Here is a 27,107-nt window from a genome sequence, read left to right on the forward strand (position 1 = left end):
TACACACACGGGGAGGCACACCCTCACACAGCGCTTATTTCTTTTCCTTCTTCTTCCCTACCGTGTGGTGTGTGTGTGTGTGTGTGTGTGTGTGTGTGTGTGTGTGTCTGTGTTTCAGCGTAGGGTCATAAAACATTTACTCCATTACATTTACTTTGATTTGCCGCTTTGGCAGGTCACATAAAAATGATGTCGGGGACCTGATCTGGCCCTCGGGCCTTGGGTTTGACCAGCTCTCTTCGAAAACATAACAAGATGCTTTCCAAAGTCTCCCACTGTAAAATTGATACAAATTGGCACAACATCAAAAGTAAACACAACTTGGAGTTCTTTACTGTAATGGGATCCAAGTTACTTTTGGAGTGTTTAACTTCATGCGCTTGCACCAGTTCTGCTATGTATACTAGTGCCTGAGAATCTACGAGCCTTTGTACCCCTGACGATATAGTGTCCTGTACATTTTTCCCCAAACGTTTCATGTTGCTTTCCCGCATCTTTATTTTGCGAAACGCTTTAATATGGTGGATTTCATCTAGGCTGTGTCTACTTCCTATCCGCTGTGAGTTCCCATAGAGCAACTAACATTTTGAAGAAGTGCATTTCCCAGAAACAGGAAGTCCCAGTTGTGAGTTTGGTAACACAGAGTAACTGAGAGCCACCGGAGAAGAAGATCAATAGTGGCGTGCGAACACCGATTCAGAAACATGGCATCACAGCGATATTGGCATCTTTTTGCGATGCTGATTTGGATTCTCCAAATGCTCCTTCCTTTATGTTTAGCGACAGAAGCTCCAAGTAAGCCACCCACAAATATACGTCATATGTAAGGTAATCTTATACTATACTTGTAGGTCTTATTCTTCTTTGTTCCCACAGGATTATTAATTTTCAACACCGCCTTTGTGGCAATCACGGGCGAAGATCTCTACGTTCATTACGAGCTGAACATCCCCGCCAACCAAAGCAAAGACGTCTTGACGTGCTTTGACCCTGACCACCGGCAGATTTTCAGACACGAAGTCGCTGCAACTCCAGGCCACGCGGTGTCCTACAAGGCCGTGCTGGACCTGAAAATGCTCATTAATTCGGGGGAATATCATTGCCGGTATAAGGTGGCCAAAGTGTACTGGTTTCTGCGACTGAGAGGTGAGCACAGACAGTTGAGAATGTGCCGAGGAAGGCGCAAGTTAGAAGAGCGAAGCGGCTCTCTTTGGGCTTTTACAGAGGACGTGGATAGGGCATTATGTATAATAGGTCAGACTATCTCAAGAGAGCCACATGAAATCATAAAAAAAAAAAGAAATGCATACAAATAAAATCCAAGCCAATTCGAGAATTATATGACAAATGGTGCCTTTACTAGGCTAACAATGCCAGAAATTCACCAGTGTTTCACGTTGCGGGCTGTATATTCTCGTTATTATTCTAAGTAAGATATTTGACGATCTAACCGCAGTGATTATGTGGCGATGTTCGCAGTCGTTTGTGACGTCACCGTCTGCAGAATAACCTTTCGTGGCTTCACCGATGGTGACGCAAGATGGCACACATTGAACCCTTTTAACCGAACAAATGGTTTGGCATTTGGCTGGAAGCGACTTCCCATCCACACTGGGAAGCACACAACAGAACAACCCCCCCCCCCCCCCCCCCCCCCCCGTCCCCCCGTCCCCCTTTAATATTTGAAGAGAACGTCCCCTGGACTTTTTTGGTTCCCTTAACTGACTCAAATATTTTTGTTGTTGTTATCATTATTAAATGACTACTGACTTGCCTTGGAGGGATTATGAATGTCACATTTACATTATGGCACACGTGCTCCATTTAATGAGATCCAATACGAGATTTACACAATTTGCTAAATTGACACTGTCAACAGAGGTCATTATTCAACATGTTTATGTTTACGTGGTGTAGCACTGCAATGCATCATCCTCATATAAGTCTTTCATGTGACCGAATTAGGTAGTTCCAGTAGTGGAAAGACCGCACAGTTACCTTATGACGTGATATGAGAGCGGCTATTGTTTCAGAGATCAATTTTATATTCCATAATGACAAAAACTTGGGATTTGATTCATTACTGGAAGCAAATACCAGCGATGATGAATTTGTCCTAAGTGGAAATACTAAAGCACTTTTTTTTTTCTTTTTTCACGAGGATAGCAAAGGAATCATGCGATCGTTGATATTTTTTTTTACTTGCATATAATAACAGTTAATCTGCTTTCGAAATATGTCATAAACGTTGTATTCTTCCAGATGAAGGCTACAGGGACGTCGCTATGGTGGACTACACAGACTTCATCGTGGTGGCCTTCTTCAGCGGTGTGTTGCTGGTTTTTAGTGTGGTCAGCTCTGTTTATGTCTTCAGAGGAACTTGGGTAAGATCTGGCGTTAAGTTATTAACAGCATGTTGAAATCTAACTGAGCTTCATAACGCATTCAGCTGAGTGTTTGCATTACAATCTCTTCAAACATATTAGTTTCTAAAGTTACATTTAAGGCCATCACCCGAGGTTTCAAACTTAGTAAAAAGTCACACTAACGGAGTCAGCAAGTCACAATTTAAAAAGGTCTACTACATGACTTCGCAAATGTTTTTCTTCTCTTTTTGAAATGTATTTTTCCCATGTGTGTGGTTTTTTTTCTGCAAATTTTAGAAACAACAAATGCCCAAGTGTGGCAATCCAAGCAACGATCGAAAGCAGAACAAAGAACGGACCCAAGCAGAAAAGCCTGAGGATGACACTATGAGTGTAATAATAACTTCTTCCACATCGCTCTATGCTGTAAGTACCAGCGTGCGGCGTAGGCACGTTCAGGTCATCGTCGTTGTTCCTTTTCTCTCTTCAACTGATAAGAAACCATGTTTTAGAGTCTTGAGCCACGACCTCGGTCCATTTATGATGTGCTGGAGCGCTCAGCTGTCGACAAGCCTGCTCCAAAGCCAATATCAGGCCAGAGACCGGTCGGTGTGGACTCCTGCTGCTTTATCACACGTTCAGAAATGTATGAGAAGATAAACAAACTTCTTTTCGCTCCTCAGGTGGAACAACGCACACCAGCCCAAGATGAAGGGGTATTTGAGTCTGTCTATGAGAATTTCTGAATCATAAAGAATCCTGATTCAACCCTGGCTGACATTGTCACCCATAAATAAATGAATTGTATTGATAAACGCAGACGTATTTCCACATTTAAATGACTGAAAGTATCAAAATCCCGATGTGAAAATATACTCATATAGGCCTACCTCAGAGCCATAGTACACAGGCAAACTTCTAATGTAAATCTGTCTACAGTGTCAGTGACTCACTATATGATGTTAAAAACCCAAGAATATTTTCCATGAACTGTAGCGAGCCAGAAAATGCTTAAACCTTTTCCACAACAATGTTCAGCACCTTCTCTGTATAAATGAACTGTTTATGGATAGTTTTCCCGTGACGTCACGCACCTCTGGACACGCCCGCGGCCGCCATATCAAAGCGTTGTTTGATATTGATTCTTTGAATAGATACATTTGATAGGCAACGTCAAAAAATGGTGAGTTACTGTGTGATGTTTGGCTGCAACAATACAGGCAGGAGGGACAGTCGCGTATAAATGTTTACCTTGACCAATTTTGAATCAGGATGACAAGACTGAACATTTGTCAGGCAAAAGACATGAATCGCAGCCAGATTCCCAGAGAGAGAAAGAAATAAAAATTATTACCTTTACAATTAAGTACAAAAAAAAATGTATAATATATAATTCTTATTTTCTAGATATGTATACATCTTTATATTTTTATACATATAACTACTGTATATATCTATGTATATACGTTTACATACTGTATATAATGGCCGAAAGTAAAAGACTCCCTGGCCTCTAAAGTAAAATAACTAAAATTGTCAGGCTACATTTGTAGAGTATTTTTCTGTTTGTTTGGGGGTTCTTTTTGTTTTGTTTTTATTTGAACCAAATGTTATGTATTATTAGTACATATTTTGATGTTGACAATAAAGTAACCCTCGTGAAAATCGGTTGAGAAATGAGAACGTTGTGATTTATTTTCAATGTTTGTATAATAACTTTCCCTCACCAAGATGGCCGCCACGTAAGCACGCGTTTGCATACAAAAGTAGCTGCCATTTCGTCAGCCATTTATGGCGTCAAAAAATACGTTTTTTTTCTTAGCCAATGGGACTCGACATTCACGCTCGTAGCCAATCACGACGCTGCAGTCTGGCATCTGCACTGCCTGGTTGTTTCTGCATTTACCTGCGAGGACCATGGCTGCAGAAGGTGACTTCTTAGCAAGATACCGAGCTGTATCGAATAAACTTAAAAAGTAAGTGTTGGTGGAATTAGCTTTAAGGAAAAGTAACAGGATTCTTTATAATTATTTTTTTAGAATACAAGGATTCGAGCAGTATGGCCGCTCCAAGCTTACGAGTGGTTGCTAGCGTGTGTTATTTGTTGGCTAGCGGCATCGTTAATGGACAGGTCCACACTAATGAAGCCGTCAGCTTGCTAATTCTCTGCTCGACACCAATTCGTGATAACGCAGTCAGATTTTGCTTGTTATGGAAATTGACAACATTGTTTGTCCTCGTTGCAGACGTTTCCTCCGGAAGCCAAATGTCGCGGAGGCAAGTGAGCAGTTTGGTAAGTTTCAACGTAACGTAATGAGCAAATCATAGATTAGATGCGCGCCATTCTCCAATCTAGTTTTTTCTTTCGTGACTTTATTTTGCTCATCTTACATGCAGCAATGTTTGTTGTTTCAGGCCACCTAGCCAAGGAGCTAAGGCAGCAGGACTGTCTGCAGTATGCCGCCTTCTGCAACCTGGCCATGGCCCGGTACAACAACTCCTGTATTGCATTGGTTTTTGTCTGAAATCATTTTGGCATTGACTAGGACCTGCTAGTTACCAGTCGGTAAACTCTGAAGCAGAAGTCAAACAAGTTTGTGCTTACAGGTGCAGGACTTGGATAGGCTGTAAATACATATATATTGCTCTGTAAGAGCATCAACGCAATTTTCTTAAACTAATTTGCAGTTTACCATATGTACTGGATCTCATTTATGTGTAGTTGTACCTAACGTTGCTTGTAAGTATATATTTAAATATAGTGGCGACTGAACTGAATTTGAAACATTTTAATAGGAAATCACATAAATAGAAATAATATGTTCTGGCATCAAACGGTAGTTATCGTGAACCTTCTGTTTTTATCATATTGTCGTCGTGTCTCCTGCAGGTGTGAGCAGACTCTGTTTAACGCTCCGGGAGAAGCTTTGGCGCTAACTGATGCCGCACGCCTTTTTCTTTCCTCCGAGAAAGAGAACCACTCTCTGCGGGTGCTGGGCTTTGACGAGCACCTTCAGGCTGCACTCAACTGCTACAGTTTTGCCAGCAAGGTTCACTGTGATGTCCTTTGTTTCTGTTTTTTTTTTTTTAATATGTGTAAAAATCACTCTATTGTGCCAAGTAAATGTAGTGACTGTCAGGTAATGTTGATGTTCTTACAGGTGTATGTTGAGATGAACCAGCCGATGATGGCAGCCAGTCTGTGTCTAGAACTTGGCAATGCACTCAAAGTAAGCTGTCCTGTTCATATAGTACATGAACCGGGTGAGGTATTTCTTTTGGTATGATGCGTCGTCTTCAATAGGAGATGAACCGACCAGGCGAGGCAATTGTTCATTACCAGAGGGCTGCAGAGCTGCAGACACAGATGCCAGTGGAAGCTCTTCTGTCAATGGGAGAAATGGCTTCATGTAAAATTCTCACACGTGAGTTCGATGTTTCCGATGTTCCTCTTCGCTTCTGTGTTTGTGATGTGCGAGGTCCGGTTTCTTCCACACAAAACTTGTCCAAGCATTGCTTTACGCACTTTGCTGTTTGCACTGGCAACGCAAAAGAGGTTTCCCCAAAGTTGGAAGCATAGAATTGTACGAAATCTAAGCCGGGTCGCCCAACACAGAACCATGTCAGCGTGTTGACTCACAGTTCTGAGGTTGCGGGAATCTCGGCTCTGGCCTTCTTGTGTGGAATTTATATCTTCTCCCTGTGCTTGCGTGGGTTATCCGCAGGTGCTCCGGCTTATTCCCACATTCAAAAATATGCATGTTAAGTTGAATTGAAGACTCCAAATTGTCCATAGGTGTGAATGTGTTGTTTTTGTAAGTGTGCCCTGCGATTGACTGGCAACCATTCCGAGGTGTATGTTGCCTCCCGCCCTAAGTCATCTTGGAAAGGCCCCAGCTCACCCGTGTCCCGAAGTAGGATAAGCATTATAGACAATGGATAGATGGGTAGTCCAACATCTGATGGATTGATTGATTAATCAATTAAGAGGTGTATCTGCAGATCTTTGACATTTTACAGCTTATCTTATGTGTGCTTTGTGGGTCCCCCCCCAGGTGACTATGATGGCGCCTTGTCCGTGTTTACAGAGATGCAGCTCATGTGCCAGGAGAGAGGACTGCAACTACCAGGCACCAGCACCCCTGTTGGTGAGGCTCATTTGCACCCCAAAGGCTTTGGCCACTTAAATCTATCTTATGTTTGAAATAAGATATGACAATAGCCATAATTGTTACAAAGGGTGGTCAAACAGCTGGTAGCCATAGTAGTAGGGTGGGCGGTGGGTACTCGCAAGGCTCGTGGCATGACTCCTGGGGCCTGCCCCCCTCTGGTTGGCTGGCTCCAGGGATGTGGGGTTTCCCCCTCTGCCACGCGGTGTTCGTTCGCTAATATCTCCGTAGGCAAGCTTCTAGGATTTAGTTGCTTGATGTGTGGCCACTCACAATATCACAGCCTTTATGAATACATCAACTCCCCGGCCTTTCCTCTCTCTTGCATTTTAAACCCCCGATAGAGGTTTAGGCACTGCATAGCTACTCCCATCCTGTCCTATTGCTTAGTTGTTGCGTGCATTCCTCACAGGGTGTTTCTTGCAGCTGGACACTGGTCTGATTTTATTCATTTATTTTATTATTTTTATATATATATATATATATATATATATATATATATATATATATTTATTTATTTATTTTTTCCCCTCATATTTAAGGTGCCTTTTTGGACATTGTGGCAAGATGCGAGATCTCCAGAGTACTACTGCTTATGCTGCTTGAGGTACAATCAATGTTTTCATATATACGCTAGACTGTATATATAAAAAATAATAGAATGGGTCAAATAAGGGCCCATTTTCTACTCCACAGTCGTTACTTGCCCCATCACAGTTGTACTCACTTAAATATGCGTTTCCATTGTTAAAACGCAGGTACTATGTGACACTCACTACGAGCTATGTTTTGTACTAACTGCTCAGTTGTGGTTCCAAAGAGGCAGTATCAGTATCAATACAGTACGGGTTGCGTGAACAGCCACTGGTTGCTCAAATAAGCTCTTAGTTTAATCATCTCATATTGCTCTCTCGCAACAGACCACACTTTTGTCGTGTTTTAAAATTATAAAGACCGGGTAAAGTCAAAATGTCTTTTCAATTTGAGACACCACAGAGATGTGTTGTGAGCATCCCTGCCAAATTTGAAAGATTAAAACAAAATCTCTTAAGTATATGAGGCTTGAAATTCTTTAAAAAATCCAGCTTTTCTCTCTGCTCTCAAACGTTGTGTACGTGTCCACTGAAACCCTGCTCCACTCAAATGTTATCTGTCAATCAAACACCACAATTACAATCAGTTTTGTCAAGTCATGTTTATTTGTATAGCCCCTGATCAGAAAAGAGTGTCGAAGTTGACAAATATCGACGACATCCCCGACCTAAACTCTCCAACCGGGCAAGGAAAAACTCCAAACCCCATTTGGGGAGAAAATAAGAAACCTTAACAAGGGACCACAGATGGAGTGATGTGTTTTCAAACTAGTAACATCATCTTTTGTTGTGGAAAGTGGACCACATCAAATGGAGCTAGGAGCTCACCTCCTGCACATGTCATAAAAAAATCCTGTTTTAACACAAATGGAATGATTTCTTGCTTGGCTCATGCCAAATCCCATCCATAATGTTTTGCAGAGATCAGCTTTTTGCAGTCTTGCTCACTAACAAGCAAAAAAATCAATGAAAACATAACTTGACCTTGATGGAGGTTGTAAAAATGAAGCAAACTAAAATAGCTGTGGTGTGTCAATGTGCGTTTTGTGATTGTTTGTTTAGCAGTATTGAAAAAAATAAGTGGGTAATAGTGAAGAGTAATATAATAATAATAATCAGCCAATAAGTTGGAATGGACCGTGTTGGCTACTTGCAGAAATATGTATATATCATAATTCCACACCTGAGACGGCAATAATCTCCAGACTTTACATGGCAGTTAAGGATCCCGATCTGAACTTGGCTGAGGGTTAATGTTGAACCTGGACTACCCGGTTTCCTCCCACATCCCCAAAAACATGCACGGTAGGTTAATTGACGACTCGACATTGCCCGTAGGTGTGAATGGTTGTTTATTTGTATGTGCCCTGCGATTGGCTGGCAACCAGTTCAGGGTGTAGCCCGCCTCCTTCCCGATGATAGCTGGGATAGGCTCCGGCACGCCCGCGACCCTAGTGAGGAGAAGCGGGTCGGAAAATGGATGGATGGATGGTTCTATGCTGCCGCCCTGTGGCCAACAATTATCAGCATACCCACCATGGCCATTTTTCATCACGCAAATGTTCATATCATACTGGAAATCACAAACTGATTGCCAGAACAAAAGGCGGATCTACTCTGAGTCTTCCGTTACGTGGATAACAATCTGTGGATATCCGACCGGATACATTGTTGTCATCTACAAGGTTGTTTTTCAGGTTTATCCGAGTATTAAATGGTGACAATGCAGTCGCGTAGATGCAATTGCACAGCAGTATTGTTTTGATGGGCTGCATGAACAATGGTCCAGATTTCAGTGGCACGCAGCCATCAAACTGCAAAAAGCAGAGGAGAGTTCAAGGTTTAGCGTGAAAGGAAGGAAACGCCTACGCAATGAGAATCAATACCCCAGCATAACGCTGGTTATATGTGTTGCAAATCATAAAGCATATGTAGAGTTTTGAATCTGACTGCTTTTCTGTGCAGCCTCCGCCTCAGAAGCTGCTACCAGAACATGCGCAAACACTGGAGAGATACGCATGGGAGTCCTTCGACCCACACAGTCAAGGTGGCGACGCGTTTCATTTCCATTAAGTTCCTTTTCCTTCTTCTTCTTCTTTGTCTTATCGACAAGTCTGTGGCTTGCTCCAAACGAAAGTTATTTGAAGTCCAATGAGTCAATACTCGTGTTGTCTTTCAGTGACCTTCCTGCCCGAGAATGTTTTCCTGCTCCTGCAGTCGGTGGTGGTGAGTTTCATCAGCCGCATACTTGTGCACTTGACAGGATTTCCTGGTCTTCTCCTCGGGGCCTTTTGCAAAGCTGCGATAAATATGCAGGGATTGGCCCCGCTTTTCAACTGCATCTCAGTTTTCCCGTTTTAATCTGCAGGATTTGTACACGTGTCCTCAAAGGAGCGATAATAGACTGTTTGATCGAGCCGTGACAAAGCGAGAAGTGTGTAATGGAATATCAACTGAGTTTATGAACAAGTACAGAGTCACATCCCAGGTCAAGGCCATCAGAATTTCTTTGTGCAGCATATGAAAGCCAATGTGTTTCACAGATGGCATGCCAGGAGAAAGACACGGAGTCCCTGAAGTCTCTTCAGACTGAGCTATGGTAAACATTCCAAAATATCAATCTCCATCATGAGCAGTTTGTAGCTTCTCGTGGTTGATTTGACAGTGTTATGTTCATGTTTTCTACCTCAGGCCAGTGCTGACCGCCGAGCTGAATCACCTCCTCCACCTAGTGGTTCAGGAGCGCATCACACCGTCTGGCCAAGGCATTTAGTGCCGTCCTCTTCTGATCCGCTTCCTCTGGGAACGATAGCTAACATCATGGAAACATTCCTGCTTGTGACTGGGTCTGTTGTAAGACCCCAACAAATGCTTTCGCCGAGACAAATACAAAATGTAAAACTAAAAAAAAAAAAATACATCTGTGGTATGATGTTCACGTTATTATTATTTCATGCTTTTACCCAGAACCCCTTTTGGATAGCGCTTGTCCTCAGAGTCGCGAGTCGCTGGAACATATCCTGGCTGACTTTGGGTGAGAGGCGGGGTCCACAGGGGGAATCGTTGCCAGCCAATCCCAGGGTATATATAGGGGGCGGGAAAACAACCATTCATGCTTAACCTTCACACCTGGACAATTTAGAGTTTTCAATGAATTTAACATCAACCTATATTGAAGCCGGAGTGAACTCATGCAAGCACGGAGAGCACATGCCAAGGTTGGAGTACAGATTTGAACCCCCGACCTCAGAGGTGTGAGGCAGACATTACCAAGTGGGACTTATTCAGATATGTTTATCATGCCCTTTGATGAATGAATCATGAAGCTGTGTTTGTTACTAGTTGTTTTATTGATTATAGTGTATGGCTTCACTCCAAAGTAATTACAAACCTTCTAATGCATAGTTTAGAAATATGGTCAAATGAAACACTCATCCTCCATATCTGGTTCACATGTACAAATTGATGTACTTTTTTTTCCAGGATAGCAGCCTACTACAAACAAAATGCAAAACATAGCTTGAAAACGAAAAAAAAACATTACAAAATGTTACAAAAATATAATGGTTACAATGTACATGGATAAAACGAGGATACACTACTTCAATCATGAAATAAAGATACATGACTTCAAACTACTTGTATTCCCAATTAAAGCTTGTTTTAATTGTTCAAGTACAGCAACGGGGAAGTTGTTGTGTTGCAAACATGCAAAACCTATTACCTTTATTTGTTCACTTCATTCTTGCGGTGGTCATTGGAAGCTTCAGCTTGGTTTTGAGGGGGGGGGATCAGCCCTTAGACTTATCATCACCCCGCTTCCAAAATAGTCTAAGCTGATGGCTTTATTCCAAAAGAGCCGCCAGTGTGAGAATTAAAGGCACCGAAGTGCTACGCTCCTGTTTGCACTGAAAATGTATAAGCCGTATTCCGGCTGCAGTTTGGGTTAGTTTAGCATAGTGGCTGCATAATTCGAAGGGAACAAAATCCCCACTTAAGACCTCCTAAAGCTCTCTTTATGTGTAAACTGTTAAAAAACTAACAAACAAACAAAAACGACATTTCACTCCCACTTCTCCCAAATGTCATGCTAAGCTAACTAGCTGCAAGCTAGTAACGTCACAGTTGATGTACGCCTAATTTGCCACGAGATGTCAAAAGTAGTACAGTAATATATTACATCGTTGTAACTTGGCAATTGTAACAAATTTGACATGTTATGGTAATGACATAAATCAGCCTGTTATACAAATGTATTTGATACCGTGAAATTAAATGTCTGAAGGGAAATCCGCCCAATAAAATGATTATACACAGGCTAAATGTGTTAAGTTTATCGTGAGTCAAAATATATTTTGAAATGGTGATTGACCAATCTTCCCCTATTTTACTCCCAACAGCAAATATTTGTCTCAAATTTGGGGGATACTTCTTGGACGTTCCAATTGAGGAGGAGCGTGACGCCGGATCCCGGCCTCCTCGCTTTCCTCTCACTCGCTTTTTTTCCGCAGGACGAGATAGGTGATGGCTAAGAGCAGCGTGAGGACAAATGAGATCCAGGCCAGGATGTAGGAGTGTCCGTATGCTCCGTTTTCACCGGTGTGGAACTCGGCGGTGTAGATTGAGGCAGCGATCATTATACATAGACCTGCAGGCGAGAAGTGAACACTCAAGACCGTCGGTACTCATAACACAGGTAACTCCGTTTACCAATCCCCATAGCTGCGTACATCGGCACTTTCTCTTAACACAATTGACAGCTTTACAGATACCATGCCTAATCCACAGGCGGTGTACGTTGTGGTAACGCATGGTGATTTTAGTCATAGTAAAGACATTTATAGCTTATTTTTAGGTTTGACTACTGTGAACAACACACCCCATGATTCACTGGTGCATGGAAGCAGAGGCCACAATTCAAGGAAATGTGTTTTTTTAATCTAAATCAGGAGCGGTTGTAACAAAAGAGCACCTGTCAAATAATATCAAACAAGGTGAAATCATTTGGTGTGGCTTTGTCTCAATCTGTCCATCACTCACTGAAGATCCGATGTGTAGCAGACTGACTTTTTTTTTTTTTTCTATAAATAGGTATGGCAATGAGTGTTACAAATATTTAGAGCACAAAATCATCATGACGGATTAAGAGGATTCGCATGACTCACTTTGCTGCTCACTTCTGAGTGTCCATTATGTTGACAGAAGTCAGTGAAACGCCCTAAGGCAATTGTAGCAACTGAAAATCTCTCACGTGGAATATAAACATTTCCCCCAAATCATAATACATATTTTGCTGAAACTAATATTCTAAAATCACCATTAAGTTGAGGGCTACTTATGACCCTATTTATTATTTAACTAAAAAAAATAAGCATACCTATTGAGTTGAGTCTCCTCCTTCACTGTTTTGCATTTAACGCGTCGCTGGAGTTATCTTAGCAGCCGTAAAAGTAGAGAATGTTTCTTTTTTTTTTTTTTCTCGCCCCCCCCCCCCCCCCCCCCCAGGTTGCTGCATCCCCTCAGAAATCCTCTGGCGCCCTGCTGGGGAGTTTCAACTCAGACTTTGACAAAAAAAAAAAAACATTTGAATATTTTCATTCATATTTTTTAAAAAGAAAAATATCACTTCTGTCCTGCTTTTTAACTGATTGTTTATAGATCTGTGTACAATTTGGTGCTCATCCGGCTTGAGTTTATTTTCAATCAGTGATTTTTTTTTTTATGATTGACATTCCTTTAGTCTTGTTGAATTTAACCCAGCAGATTCTTGAGCCCGGAGAACACACAACCTTTGTCTTAATTTGATCATGCAGAACAAATAAATGCGCTATGATTGAACCCTGCCCTGGGGCACAGAGCAGACAGACTCGCAGCACTGTTGTACTTGGTTCTTAATCGATCTCAGCCCATCATTATTGATTTGCAATGATCCTCCCCTCCTTCTCAGTAAGAAAGTATGTAAATATGCACTGACGCAAACAATTAGCACATGCATTCTAAAACCACGTCATCGTGAAACGGTTCCCTCGGCTTATAGAAAACGAGCCGTTCTTACTCACAGGCGAGCAACTGTAAAACGCCGGTGAAGGTGAAGCGCTGGCCTTTGGGCAGAGTGAAGAGCTGAGCCACAAAAACAAACAGGGCCAGGATGGCGAAGATGCACGCCAACACTGAAGTCGCCTGTACCGCCTGGAGGTACTCTGCAGCGTCAACACACATACACACGTGCACGCAGACAGACAGTCAGTGGAGGCATGACAACAATGCAGACAATTACAATTTGCAAACTTGCTTCTTGAACACCAATTCAATTGAAACCCCGAATGGTTGGCGAACCGGATGCTACTAGCTGTTGTGCGCACATGCCAGCTGCCGGCTGGCCACATACCGAGTACAACTCGACACCTGCTACCGCTTGTTACTTACGGCGACGGGACAAAAGCGCTGACCAGATTTCGGAGCGGGTTTACCTTCTGTGTAGTCTTTCAGGTTCGTGTAATGCCAGGCCGAGTTGACCAGCTCCCATCTTCCCCACAAGTCAGTCGACAACGCGTCGGCGGTCCACCAGGCCTACAGAGACGCAGGTGCATGTACCGCTTCCATTACACGAGGCTCACGTTACTAGGCAGATTTAATTCATTGATGAAATGATTTGTCAACGCTAAACAACATTTCAATATTTTCTCTTCCTCTAAGAAGTGCTCCAAATGTGCCGGGTCGCGAGGGCATCTTGAGCACAGCCCCACAGATTTTCGAGCGGGTTTAGGTCTGGACTCTAGATCACATTATAGCAATACAAAAATCTATTGTTGTTATTCCATTTTGGTCTGTCAGGATAAAGCTTTGAAGATCTACAGCCATGCAATTGAGCAGTTGTACAAATGTGTGCGTCGGTGGTCAAATACGCTCACCAAACTGTCAGAAAAAAACTCGTGATGAAATAACACATACTCAACCCAACTGCCGTCTTATTCGGGTTAAACAAGCACAATGGGAATGGGAGTCATTTTGGGAGGGGGGCGGGTGGGTATAACAGATTAATAAAAAAAATTTTTTTTAAAAATACTTACATTATCAATGGTAGCGATGAGGAGGAGGATAATGGCGGTGAGATGCACAACAACGATTCCAGCCAGCATCAACATGGTGACCCTCTGGGAAAAAAGAAATACCGTAAGAGCGATTTGGAGCTGCCGTGTAGGAGGATGCCGAGCATTTATTCAAGTCAGCCTCCCCCTTGGAGAAAGCCCCTCACAGCTGTCCCAGATAAAACACCGCGAATGGGCGCTGACAGACAGACCCCCTCCCCCCCCCCCCCCAAAAAAAAAAACCCGCAGACAGATGTGCCCCCCCCCCCCCCCCCTCTCCAATTGCGCCTATGTAGAAACTTTTCATACGTTTATTGTTCCACATCGCAGGATAAATCAACAGGAAATGTTTGTCGGGCTCTCGAATTGGATTTCCCGTCGACGAGAAAGGCGCATTTGTTGCGACGGTGTCAGGGCATTCCCCAATTACACACGCAGGCCCTCTACTGTACAATGTCGTCGACAACTTTGAAAGGAGCGCCACAACACCACGCCTGGCCATTATTACAATTAGAAGAAGAAGAAGAAGAAGCAACCAGGCGGGTTCCTTTCAACTCCGAAGAGTTTCCAACGCGCGCCTTTTACGCTCGTCACTTTTCCATCCTTCCAAGCGACTTTTGAAAGTTTGGACTACGCCGTCAGTCGAGCTTTCCTGCGCCAAAAGTGACCACAAAAACGCGCGCGCTTCACTCAATTGAAGGACGGGAACGATTAGGAGGAAGAATGCAATCGAAGATGACAAAAGTATTACCTGAAAGCGCTCCAACGCACAGGCCGGGAGTTATTTGGAAAATGTGAACGGCAGTAGAAAGACCCACCCAGCTCAGACTTGGACGCACACACATCGGCCTGTTTTCCCTCTCTTCCCCTTGTGCAAGCCCCACCCACAAAGTTTCACTTTTTTTTCCCCTCCTCAATGAAATGTCCGCACACACCAAAAGCCGCTCTGCGCGCTGTCCACAAAACAACACGCTTTTTTTTTTTTTTTTTTTTTTTTTTTTTTTATATATATAAAACCACCACAAGTTCGGGGTCCACGCAGTTTCTCAAAATGATTTTTCAAAACAAAAACAAAAAAACCCGAGTCAACATAGTATGTTGTTTTTTTTCTCCATGATATAATACTGCACGTGCGTATATTTTCATTTTCATACTTCAAGAATACTGCATACCTTTCCTATGAAAGCAATACATAGTCATATAATCATAGCAGTTACCTCAGAAATTGGAAGGAAATGAATGGAATCTGAAACGGCAAAGAAAATAATACAGTAAACTGTTGTGCAACAATTTATCGATCAATCGACAACTAATTGGTGTTTAAATTGATCGTCAACTATTGTGGTAATCGAGTAATCGTTTAGCGACATTGTTGAACTTGAGACTGTCCAAAGCCTCTCAACAGCAAATATTCTCAGATATTCTGAAGTCCTCTTTTCTGAGGTTTTCTGTCATGTTACAGACCAAACTGAATCATAATAAATGTATGTTTGTATGTTTTCTGCATTGTCAATTTGAAATAATGTCCAGGTTTTTTGAAAAAAAAAAAAAAAAAAAAAAAAGGATGGATTTTTGGGGGGGTTATTAGTTTTTAAAAATCTAAAAAAAAAAAAATCATCATCATCATAATCGTCTGTTAAAAGTAATTGTTACTTGCAGCCCTAAATGAAACATTATTATTGCTGGTAAGATGACAAAACCACAGGTATTGCAGTGTTCCCAGATAGCAGGCAAATATGTGCCCTAGAGCAAAGGAAAGGAAGACTGCAACATGTGCAGTTGCCGAACTAACCGCAAATGCTGTTATCACACAGCACACAAATCAAGTGCTGGGAGCTCAAGATTTGGATGCGGAATGTCTGAATAGGACATTTCAGCAATATATTCTTGGAAAATACACTTCAAAAGTCACCACGTGATTAGCTGCCTGCATTAATTGTTTGTATTCGTTTTACCATGATGAACTGTTTTCCCCACTTGTGTGACAGTTTGTGTTAAATGACATGCACAAGGCATTTTCTTTTTTTTCTTCTTTTTTTTAATAAAAAACTACACCCTCATTATTTGTTGTTTGACAAGTTAAGAAAAAGTTCAAGTTGTGTTTATGTCTTCATTTTAACAGCAGTTGAGTTGATAAATGGTTTATGACGGTCACAGTTTTTCTATTATTTCCAAAGAGAAAAATAGTTTCTAAATCCGAACAAATCGGAGGCTGTCCGTGGAAGTTTCTCTTGTTTTAGATATCGAGAGCAATGATGTGAATGCCTTTCTCCAAATATTTACATAATATGTTTGTGACCCTCATGTCCAATCTTTTGTCTCATATTGAGACGTCTGTTGTCGTACTAGAGCGGCTCCAACTACCGGAGACAAATTCCTTGTGTTTTTTGGACATACTTTTGGCAAATCAAGAGGATTCTGATTCTGATACTGATTCAAATCAATAATAAAAAGCTTAGAATTGATGATCCCCAGAGTCTGCCAGGCAATGCACTCACACTGAATTACCATCAGCTGACACGGCAGCAACGTCACACTCGGTCGTGACGAAACAAAATTCATTTCAATGATCGGCTTCACTTTTGATTGATAGTGCCACACAGATTAGGCTTTGGCCTTCGTGTCTGGAGTTTGCGCTTGTGGGAGTTTTCTCCGGGTGCTCCGGCTTCCTCGCACATTCCCAAAACATGCTTCTTAGGATAATTGAAGACTCTAAATTGTCCTAAGGTGTGAGAAAATGTGAGTGTGAATGCGTGTTTGTCGATTTGTATCCTGGGATTGGCTGGCAACCTGTCCGGGGTGTGCCCCGCCCCTCGCCCAAAAATCCGCCAGGATAGGCTCCTGCTCACCCGCAACCCTAACGAGGATATATTGAAAATGGATGTATGGATAGCTACACGCAAGGTTAGCAAAGGGAAAGAATTAGTTGAGTGATCATGTTTCTATAATCACCCCAAATGTATATTCGGCAGGCAGTGGAGCTGAATTATTCTCAGAGCAGATCTTGATGCAGTGTGCACATACGTAAACACTCAACCCCCCACCCCCTCCCCTAAAACAAAATGTGTTTACATCCCACGTGAAGCAATTTGCACTGATGCTTTTTGCTGTGTCAGGAAATGTCTGCACTCTGCTGTCATAACCATCCATCTGCTCTCAATTACTACTTTCTCTGACACATTTGTCATTGTGAGCCACAGCGTGTAGAAAATGGGCAGTTCTTTGAACCCTGAATCAGAAGCAAATGACATTTTAACAGTCAACTAAATGTGAAAGATTAATCACTGTTTATATTAAAATGTTTTTTTTAAAAAAAGAACAGTCCTAATTTGAGAGTCTTGCTTTGATTGTCATGTAACTTTGGGTGAATGCTGTTCTTCTAACACCCCTTGTTGATGTTGCTTCTCAGAGTAATTGTTGCAAAAAAAAAAAAAAAAAAGTACAACTCTAGAGTCAAATTTTCCCCTGAGATGTTGGTCCAATTGTAAACTGTTCGGCATCAGGACTTTAGAGGTTCCATTGAATGTGTTCCCAAGCTGTATCAGTGAATTTCAAGGGTACAAAAGCAGCTATTTTTGGGGTCCCGCTCTTGCGGCAACACTATTTGTAGCCATGAAGTTACAATAATATACATTGTATATTATTTCTTTTAATATGAGGTTTGGATTTACATGAGGGACACAGACAAACAGGAGAACCTCAATGGCTGCTATCAGCATCCACAAAAATCACTTGACAGTAAATCGCAGCGTGAGTGAAAGCAGAGAGCATCACCGTGGCAACCTCGAAGTGCAGTTAAGGCCTGTATAGACTCTGTCGTCTACAGAATAACAGTCTGACACTACTACCGACGTCTCTTTAACTCATGTTGTTGTTCAAGCGATGGCTACGGAGCCTGAATGAGTGCGGGTGCTCGTCTCAGTTGTGACATAATACAGATGTCGTGGATTGTTGAAATAATGTCGTGTTTTTAGAGGCTCACCGGTCAGCCAGTGCACGCTCACTAAAGCTTTCTACTACCTGTCGGATGAGAGAAAAGCTCAAGTGAGCACGGGTCGTCTTCTCATAACAAAAGCGTGTTTTGAAAGCAGGCTCGCCTCGGCTCATCTCTGCCCTCGGGCCTGAGATCTTTTCTTTCGGGGGGGTACACACGGACGGAGCAAGTCCTCATCCCAGGTCAACGATGGCACCTTTGTGGGATGAAGGCAGATAACATAATAATGACTTCCTCTGCTTTTACGCTCGCCACGCCCTCGTTTGCTGACGGCACGTTTTTGACTGGACAATGCGAGCCGCTCAATGTGGAAACAAATCCGCGTCCTACGCATTGAGGGTGACCAAAAAAATAGAAACGTAAAAGGAGGAGGTATTTATTCTGGTTTGGATGAAGTCGATTGTATAGCCTATGGCCATTTCTGCTTCCACTTCACTAATGCTTGGAGATCTTTCCCTCACACCAGAGATTTGGGAGTCTGTATGGTGTAACTTTTCTTCAATTGTCTGGACTGTTTTAAATGGTATGAACTGTTTCTAAACAGTTGTTATTTGTTTTTAGCCTCTCTGCAAGACACATTTCCCTTTGGGACAATAAAGTATACTGAGCTGAACTGAAATAATGCTGAAATTCCCTTACGGGCTCAATTTCTTCCCCTCAAAGTCAAATCTAAAACAAACAATGTTCCATGAAAGGATTCCATTGTTACTGTACCAAACTATGCAACCAGCCAAAGTCAAGAGAGGCAGCCAGAAAGGTTGTCCAAGAAAAGAAAATCAACCAAAGTTTTGGGAATGACTGAGGATAATGAAGACTGCTACGGTGAAGTCCAAGCAGTACGATTGATCGCTAATGTTGGCTGCAAGCACAAGCCGCTGGCTGGCTATCTGCCTTGTTATCTTTCATATAGTGTTTAACATTTTTCGTGACACTAGCGGTTAACTCCTTTTCCACTTGTGTGACAGTTAGCGGTAAACCATGCAATGCTTTTACAAACCCGATTCCAATGAAGTTGGGACGTTGTGTTAAACGTAAATAAAAACAGAATACAATGACTTGCAAATCATGCTCAACCTATATTTAATGGAATACACTACAAAGACACGATATTTAATGTTCAACCTGATCAACTTGATTGTTTTTAGCATATAATCATTCACGTTCCAAAAAAGCTGGGACAGGTGGCAAAAAAGACTGAGAAAGTTGAGGAATGCTCATCAAACACCTGTTTGGAACATCCCGCAGGTGAACAGGCTCATTGGGAACAGGTGGGTGCCTTGATTGGGTAGAAAAGGAGCTTCCCGGAATTGCTCGGTCATTCACAAGCAAAGATGGGGCGAGGTTCAACTCTTTGTGAACAAGTGCGGGAGAAAATAGTCAAACAGTTTAAGGACAATGTTCCTCAACGTACAAATGCAAGGAATTTAGGGATGTCATCATCTACGGTCCATAACATCATCAAAAGGTTCAGAGAATCTGGAGAAATCACTGCATGTAAGCGGCAAGGCCCAAAACCATCATTGATTCTGAATGCCCGTGACCTTCGATCCCTCAGGCGGCACTGCGTCAAAAACCGACATCAATGTGTAAAGGATATCACCGCATGGGCTCAGGAACACTTCAGAAAACCAATGTCAGTAAGTACAGTTCGGCGCTACGTCCGTAAGTGCAACTTGAAACTCTACTATGCAAAGCGAAAGTCATTTATCAACAACACCCAACAACGCCGCCGGCTTCTCTGGGCCCGAGCTCATCTAAGATGGACTGACGGGAAGTGGAAAAGCGTTCTGTGGTCCGACGAGTCCACGTTCCAAATTGTTCTTGGAAATTGTGGACGTCGTGTCCTCCGGGCCAAAGAGGAAAAGAACCATCCGGACTGTTATGGACGCAAAGTTCAAAAGCCAGCATCTGTGATGGTATGGGGCTGTGTTAGTGTCAATGGCATGGGTAACTTACACATCTGTGAAGGCACCATTAATGCTGCAAGGTACATACAGGTTATGCTGCCATCCAAGCAACGTCTTTTTCATGGACGCCCCTGCTTATTTCAGCAAGACAATGCCAAACCACATTCTGTACGTGTTACAACAGCGTGGCTTCGTAGTAAAAGAGTGCGGGTACTAGACTGGCCTGGCTGCCGTCCAGACCTGTCTCCCATTGAAAATGTGGGGCACATTATGAAGCGTAAAATACGACAACGGAGACACCCGGACTGTTGAACAGCTGAAGTTGCCCACCTCATTCATCAAGTTAAGAGAGTGTTTCAAGGCGGTGTTATTGTTGTAATGTATTCAGAATATAGCGGTTAACTTATTTTTACACTTGTGCGCCCATGAGGAATGGCATAATGTTACTTGTGACTCGAGAGAGGATTTCCACCTCATTTAGAAAATCTGAGCAAATTGGAGGTCAACCATCATCACTGATGGACCTTCAAGGTTCTACAGCTCTCCGTGGTACCTCCTTAACACCAATTCTGAGTCAGTGCTGTTTTCTGTTCGTGTCCCAACATGTGGGCCTCATCAGAGACACGTAACACGTAACAGCCACTGTGCCGAGAGCGTTTATTGGGAAGATATTACAGAGTAGCAGATGTCACGGCTGAAAATTGATCTTTAAAATAGTGAGCAACATCCCAGCAATCTTTTGCCAGTGTAGCAAGATTGGAAGTTCAGATATATTTTTAAATTCTGCCGTTGACACATTCTCACCCGTTCCAGATCCCCCTTTACAACGATATGCAAATCTAAACCAAGCAAATCTATTTCTCTGTTACACTTTCAACCGGACTATTTGTTCTTTCTTTTAAAATGCCTCTGCACATTCCCCTTTACGTCCAAACAATTTCCACACCCTTCAATACAAAATTGAAGTAGTGCGGCGTGCCATACATTTCAACATTCCAAATGAGCCCCAGAGGGATTTTTTTGGTTGTTGTTTTTTTTTTTTTTTTTTTTTTTTTTTTTTTTTTTATGACACTGCAGCACATCACGGTCCCATCTGGAGCAACAACACAAGAAAGACCTCGTCCAACACATGACTTCATCAAGCAGACGTCCACACCTTTTAGATCAAATTCTGCTTTGACTGCGACCTTATTTTCATCATAACAAGCTGAAGTCTCCTAAATGTAGCGTGCAAGTCACTGTTGCACACAACAACCAGTGTTTGAATGCCATAATGTTAGATGTCTATTAGGAAGGACAAATAATCGATTGTGTTGTCTGCTGCCATACCGTGAATCCTTCGTTTTATGTGCGATGTTTATCACAAGGAGTACAAAGAATGCAAATTATGCAGACATGAAGGGATACACCACCAATTGAGACCCACCTAAGCAGTCCAGTGTGCACGTGGGTTTGGACAATATTATTATTATTTTTGTTATTATTATTACTATTATTATCATCATCATTATTGGGAAAATTCTACACAAAGCCTGGACGTGACTTTCTTTATCATGCATTATGGAATCCAAGTTACACATCCACACAACTTAGGTTTATTGCCATTTTTGGTGACATTACTGAACACAGTACACAACCATTTTGGAGCAAAACGAAATCGACTGTCAAGTAATTATGACGTCATCAACGACCGCCATTTCAAGCTCGGTTTCCCCTTTCCCCCCCCCCCCCCCCTCCCCCCTTTGTCTGATTGGTCCAAGCTTAATGACACTTAATTCGCTTCACCTGCAAGTTCTGCTCGGTGCGCACGCGAGCAAGAGCGTCGACAAGCTAGCGATGTTGTCTTGCGACCAAAAAAGAACAAAGTACACCATGTTTTCATTTATAATAACGATTTACTTGTTCCGCCTCTGTGGTTCTCTACCACCGGCACCGTGGGGGAGCCGAGAGTCATCCTTAACCGAACGGGGACTGGCCAGACAAGACGTCCCGAAACGGAACCTTGTTGCGCTTCTTGTCCAGGGAACAAAAGTGCACGAATCTAGCAAGAGTGATTACAATCAGTTTTGGTCTCAAACTGAAGATCGTATTCCAGAGTCCACTCAATCCAGACTTAATGAACCCGTTAATCAGAAAAGCTCGTCAAGGACTTGGACCAAAGGGGAAGCCACTCAAGATGGACATCAAAGTCATTTCCCAGGTAAAATTTTTCTCTTTATGGACTCAAATTAACATTTGTATTAGCTGCATATAAATTTGGTGATGTATGTACTATAGGGTTTTCTGGAGTTGCGGGCAAAGTCTTGGTATCATCATCATCATCATCATCTGACTCGGTTCCACATGCATCTGAGTGGCTGGCGATGAAGCCCGTGCTGCTGTGTGATTACCATTTCATGACCTTCACAGCTTCAGGACCAGGATTCTCACAACTCTTAGTGGACAGAGGTCAGATAGATTCAATGTATTTCTAGAGTTATCGAGGCTTAGCACGGACTGGTGCAGTTTGTATTTGGGCTGAAATGCAAATGCACAATGTCAAATCCTGTGGAAGCAAATTAGCTGAGTGCTGCTGTTTTACTTTTTTTTTTTTTTTTTTTTTAATTTAAAATAATCCCCTTAGTGATTGGGAAACACAGACACTTGGAAAAAAACTATTCAGAGTGCGCCAACTGTATGAGCATGACAGAAACATTGGCCAGGAGCATGTTTGTCGCTGAAAACAAGGCCACGATTGTCTAATATCAATGCGTATAAAACGGTGTATCCCAAATGCAAAGAGTTCAGGATATTAACTCGTCGGGGATTTTGGCAATTATCACCAGAAACTATGCAGCGTGCGCATATTGCACCACTGCCAAGTAAGCTCGAGACTTAAAACACACATTGAACACACACTGAAAAGTGTCATTGTTTTTATGTCATTGGTTTGTCACTTGCAATATGGTGGGAAATGACCTAAGTCTTCGAGCCAAATGATGTTAAGATTACTCCCTTCCAAGTTAACCATTTCCACTTCTCCACATTTCTCCGAATAGGTGGAGCCTCTGCCATCTCGCCGTTCCATCTCGCTCTGTATTGTGGTTACACCGTGAGAACATCATGGAGTGACCTTCAGATGACGGTGCCATATGATGCATGCTACATTACCCAGGAGGTATTCTTCACGCACTCATCGGTCACCTCGTCCACTGCGTCCTTGAGCGAAAACCTGCTCCTTCCTCTGCTCCTCCAGAACGGCAGTTACGTGCTGCCCGTGCTTTGGTGGGGCAGCCCGCTGAAGCTGTCTTGCCCGGTGCAGATGCCCGCGGCTGCACCGTCGGTCCCGGTCGTCCTCTGCTCCCCGTACGGCATGGCGGTGCATTTGAGCCAGCAAGAGAACGGTCTACCGGCGCTTGGAGTTTTAGGTACTCTAATTTAATTGTGTCCTGCTGGGTTAATTTTCTGCATAGTCATCCGCTGCAAATATTTTTCTTGTGGAAGGAAAATCACACAAATCCTACAAGCCCGGATCGTCTAGTTCTACCACTAGCTCAGATCCCAACATTGACCAAAACTGATTTCTTCATTTTGATGAATTTGATATATTTTGTCAAAGGATTGATGAAATTCATTCCCCCGCGTGAGGTAATTACATTCTATTTTTTCAAATTGTGCAGGAACTACATTTTAATTGTGCTTTTAGCTACTTGTTTGCGTGAATGCAGCAACAATAAATTCTCTGCACTTGTAGTATTAAATAAAATGGTTCCTTGTAGAAATCATAAGTAATCAGTTCAAAGAAGTCATTTACCATATGGTCCACGCAATCCTACATTTGTTTTCAGAAAACAGACCATAAAGTAGAACGTTTTAGTACTTCTTTGTTAAATCTTTAAATGCAGGAACACCGTTTAGAAAAAAGCGATTCCAACTAAACGCTGTGGGAAAACTAAAAGATAATAGCTCATCTATGTTGCCAAAATGTAACCTTCTCTTCACTGACTGAAACGGTCAATTTATTTTGCAGTAAATGGAGTTTGGGCTCCGTTTGTTTCTGCTCAGTGTGCATACCGCGTCGACTCCCACCCAGAAGAGTTCATCTTCCTCATCCCATTCATCGCTCCTTGTCTCACAGTAAGTTATCTCGTTTTGACTCACTGACTGACTGCAACAAACTAGAGGTGCAACTAGAGGTGTCCCAATTAATGAATTCATTGGCAACTAACGGAGCATCTAATTACCCTCTTGATAATTGATAATCGTACCATCCATCGTTAACATTGTTTAACAGCCTCTGAACAGTAAATTTTCTCGGATTTCTGTAGTCCTTCATGACAGCAGACTGATTCTTTTGTTTACTCAAAATAGGACACTTGCAAACATCTGCTTGTACTTTGGAAAACAATGATCAACACTTTTCCCTTTTCCCCCCCCCCGACATGTTCAGGGCCAAACCAGTAACGGAATCATAATTTATGGCAAAAATAATAGTCAATTGAATCTTTTACAAAATTACCGTAACCGTTATCTGCAGCCGTAGTATGAAGTTCAACTGCATGCAATTGACATGTAGTTGAACCTTGTGCAGACCGTTTATATCAAACTAGTTGCTTTTTCAAAAAGGTCAGTGAGTAACTACATCACACCCTCTCGTATGATATTTAACTCTTTGTTTTTTAAGCATTAAATTGTAGCAAATAAACAATCATTGGTTGATAAACGGTAATCAAAAAATAATTTGCGAGAAACTTTATTAGAAAATACATTTTATCATTTGTATCGATGAACAATTGATTCTAAAGATATTCAAGTGTGATAAGCGGACTAAATGTTCTTTGCGTGTCTTTTTAGGATGGACTCGAACTCCATCTTGTTTTTGATAAGCAAGAAATCATCTTCTCCTGCCCTTTCCCTCCTCCACCATCTGCTTCACCTCAGTCTTCTGGTGCTCCTCACCGTCCCAATCCTTCAACGCCGCCTCCATCTGCAGCCCAAGAGCCGATTGCTCAATTTCCTGATCACCGGCACACCACCGAGACTGACTTGCCGTACCCTCAAATTCCACGGCCCTCCTCTCCTGGTCTTCGACCGGACATTAAACCTTGGTTTTCTCCAGGCGGTGCTCCTGAGGCCCCGCTTCATCGGTTTTCCTACCCCTCAAATGCTTTTCCTGTTGCACCTGAATCTTCAACCCAGGATCCGATTGCCCATCTTCCCGATTATCCCCGCCATGCTTACCCTGGATTCCTATCCCCCACATTACCCCAGGTCTACCCTCCTGGCTCAGAGTCTGCCACTCTCCCTCATATCTCTCAGGATCCAGGAGCCCTGCTTCATCAGTTCCGGTATCCCCAAAATCCTCTAGCACTTCCTCCCCCTGCACCTCCAACACAGGATCAGATGGCTCAATCTCCAGATAATTTCCATCGTGTTTTCCCTGGGTTCCTGTCCTCTCATTTTCCCCAGGTTTACCAGCCTGCCAGCCCTCCTCAACCAGCTGCCCCGCAAGCTCCCCACCCATCCATGCTTCTGGATTATCTTCCGATACCTGCACCAACTTCGATGCGAGGACAACTTCCTCCCGCTTCCAGTCCACCAAAACGGCCCTCAAGGCCACATTATCAGCCTCCATCCGATCTATATGGCTTTTACAATCCATATGGACAAATTTTCTATCCCAAAAAAGATCAGCGTCTACTGCCTCCTTCCACTTCTGCTATTCCCGGCTATCCTTTTCCCCAAGGCCCTATTTACTCCCTTTCACCTCCAACTGAGGATCATCAGCAAGCCAACTGTCACCCTTACTCTCACACACCTTGTGGCTCCTACCCGTACCCTTTCCCTTATAGCCATCCACCCTACCCACCAATACAGCCCCCTGTGCCCCAGTATGCAACTGAGTTACCCAAACCAACACAAAAAACTGTGCTGGGCAAGACTTCCATGAGCCCCTCTCTTGGTCTGAAACCCAAAGTCTTCTGCTCATCCAATCGGATGCTTGTGCAGCTCCCACCTGGTCCGATCTCTGGAATTGTTTTTAAAGGTGCGACTGTGCTTTGACCACATGATGTTCAGTACAGTATATGTATAAAATGCATATGGTTACAGTCAGATCTGCGTGAGTTTAATTTGCTTCAGGGGACCTGCTGTGGTTTACATTTCGCTGGGTGAAGGGGAAAGGGTCTGTGGTGGTCCAGTCTAAAAAGAGCCAAGCCAGTTTGAGCTGAGACCAAAAAAAAAAAAAACACTTGCTGGTTCCTGTCTCCTATTTTTCAGATGCAAAAGGCAACGAGATAAGTGTCCGGGATGCTCCAAAGCATTGTGGGTACTCTGCCAGCATAGGAAAAGATGGCAAAATCCAGTTTAGCCTCCAGTTACACACACGCTGTCACATGATTGTGCAGGCGAGTATTGACTCAAATTTCACACTGAGCACACGACCTTTTGGATAATTGATCAACTTAATTATAAACATTTTGTCTCAAAGGATAACATGTACATCATGAGTGTCACCTATATGACTCAAAGTGGCAGGATGGAGGCTCAGTTTTACTGTCCAGTTTCCACGTCCTCATCTGCACAAGGTACTTGTCTGTGCCCTCCTGTTTTTATGGCATTTACAGGTATTTCAACGATGAAAGTGACCTTTTTAATCCTGCTTTCCGTTACGTAAGATTGCAACCTTCCCAGGGAACAGCAGCTCCCGTGCGAACAAGGCCGCGTATCCCGGGCGTCATGTCTCTCCCTGGGCTGCTGCTTCAGCAAGCATCCCCCTGCCTGCTTCTACCCCATGGACGGTGAGCCGCACTCGGTCCTCCCACCAGTATTTTCACACGACAGCTGCCCGAGTAATAGAGGGCACAATCAGGGCAGCAACTCAGCATGCCGAAAGGGTGTAAGGCACTTTGGGTCTTATTGATGAACTCCTGAGAGACGTGACCTTTTGTTCACCTGACCTTTACGTAACAATGCATGTACTATACTATATGTTGCGTGTGTGTGTGTTGT

General features: G+C 42.9%; 3 protein-coding genes across 4 annotated transcripts; 2 read left to right on the forward strand and 1 right to left on the reverse strand.

The window, feature by feature from the left end:
• Positions 1-406: 406 nt before the first annotated feature.
• On the forward strand, positions 407-4,034 carry si:ch211-243a20.4 (uncharacterized). The gene is made up of 6 exons (XM_061679856.1): positions 407-795; positions 877-1,146; positions 2,263-2,384; positions 2,664-2,792; positions 2,879-2,971; positions 3,050-4,034. The coding sequence occupies exons 1-6, from the start codon at positions 705-707 to the stop codon at positions 3,110-3,112; spliced, it is 768 nt and encodes a 255-aa protein (XP_061535840.1). The 5' UTR covers positions 407-704; the 3' UTR covers positions 3,113-4,034.
• A 213-nt stretch (positions 4,035-4,247) lies between these two features.
• Positions 4,248-11,476, forward strand: f8a (coagulation factor VIII associated). 2 transcript variants are annotated; one of them, XM_061680182.1, is made up of 12 exons: positions 4,248-4,342; positions 4,613-4,659; positions 4,782-4,854; positions 5,257-5,416; positions 5,528-5,596; positions 5,671-5,791; positions 6,455-6,514; positions 7,078-7,142; positions 9,094-9,175; positions 9,308-9,354; positions 9,672-9,727; positions 9,820-11,476. In XM_061680182.1, the coding sequence occupies exons 1-12, from the start codon at positions 4,284-4,286 to the stop codon at positions 9,899-9,901; spliced, it is 921 nt and encodes a 306-aa protein (XP_061536166.1). In that variant the 5' UTR covers positions 4,248-4,283; the 3' UTR covers positions 9,902-11,476. The 2 variants fall into 2 exon arrangements, with proteins under 2 accessions (XP_061536166.1, XP_061536165.1); XM_061680181.1 differs by having other exon boundaries at positions 6,422-6,514; positions 9,820-11,475.
• Positions 10,457-15,069, reverse strand: emp1 (epithelial membrane protein 1). The gene is made up of 5 exons (XM_061680184.1): positions 14,968-15,069; positions 14,199-14,282; positions 13,599-13,698; positions 13,188-13,328; positions 10,457-11,776 (listed from the first exon to the last, which is right to left on the reverse strand). The coding sequence occupies exons 2-5, from the start codon at positions 14,271-14,273 to the stop codon at positions 11,619-11,621; spliced, it is 474 nt and encodes a 157-aa protein (XP_061536168.1). The 5' UTR covers positions 14,274-14,282; positions 14,968-15,069; the 3' UTR covers positions 10,457-11,618.
• Between the last annotated feature and the right edge of the window lie 12,038 nt (positions 15,070-27,107).

This window comes from Phycodurus eques, chromosome 6, assembly GCF_024500275.1.
Source record: "Phycodurus eques isolate BA_2022a chromosome 6, UOR_Pequ_1.1, whole genome shotgun sequence".
Classification (NCBI taxonomy): Eukaryota; Metazoa; Chordata; class Actinopteri; order Syngnathiformes; family Syngnathidae; genus Phycodurus; species Phycodurus eques.

Bases quoted from the DNA above. Each gene is read 5' to 3' on its own strand.
- si:ch211-243a20.4 (XM_061679856.1), top strand. From the start codon at position 705: ATGGCATCACAGCGATATTGGCATCTTTTTGCGATGCTGATTTGGATT. The intron at 2,385-2,663 runs GTAAGATCTGGC...TGCAAATTTTAG, and splicing joins ATGTCTTCAGAGGAACTTGG to AAACAACAAATGCCCAAGTG. The intron at 2,793-2,878 runs GTAAGTACCAGC...ACCATGTTTTAG, and splicing joins CTTCCACATCGCTCTATGCT to AGTCTTGAGCCACGACCTCG.
- f8a (XM_061680181.1), top strand. From the start codon at position 4,284: ATGGCTGCAGAAGGTGACTTCTTAGCAAGATACCGAGCTGTATCGAAT. The intron at 4,660-4,781 runs GTAAGTTTCAAC...TTGTTGTTTCAG, and splicing joins GGAGGCAAGTGAGCAGTTTG to GCCACCTAGCCAAGGAGCTA. The intron at 7,143-9,093 runs GTACAATCAATG...TTTTCTGTGCAG, and splicing joins TACTGCTTATGCTGCTTGAG to CCTCCGCCTCAGAAGCTGCT.
- emp1 (XM_061680184.1), bottom strand. From the start codon at position 14,273: ATGTTGATGCTGGCTGGAATCGTTGTTGTGCATCTCACCGCCATTATC. The intron at 13,699-14,198 runs GTAAGTATTTTT...GCGTCTCTGTAG, and splicing joins TCATCGCTACCATTGATAAT to GCCTGGTGGACCGCCGACGC. The intron at 13,329-13,598 runs GTAAACCCGCTC...TTGACGCTGCAG, and splicing joins CCTGAAAGACTACACAGAAG to AGTACCTCCAGGCGGTACAG.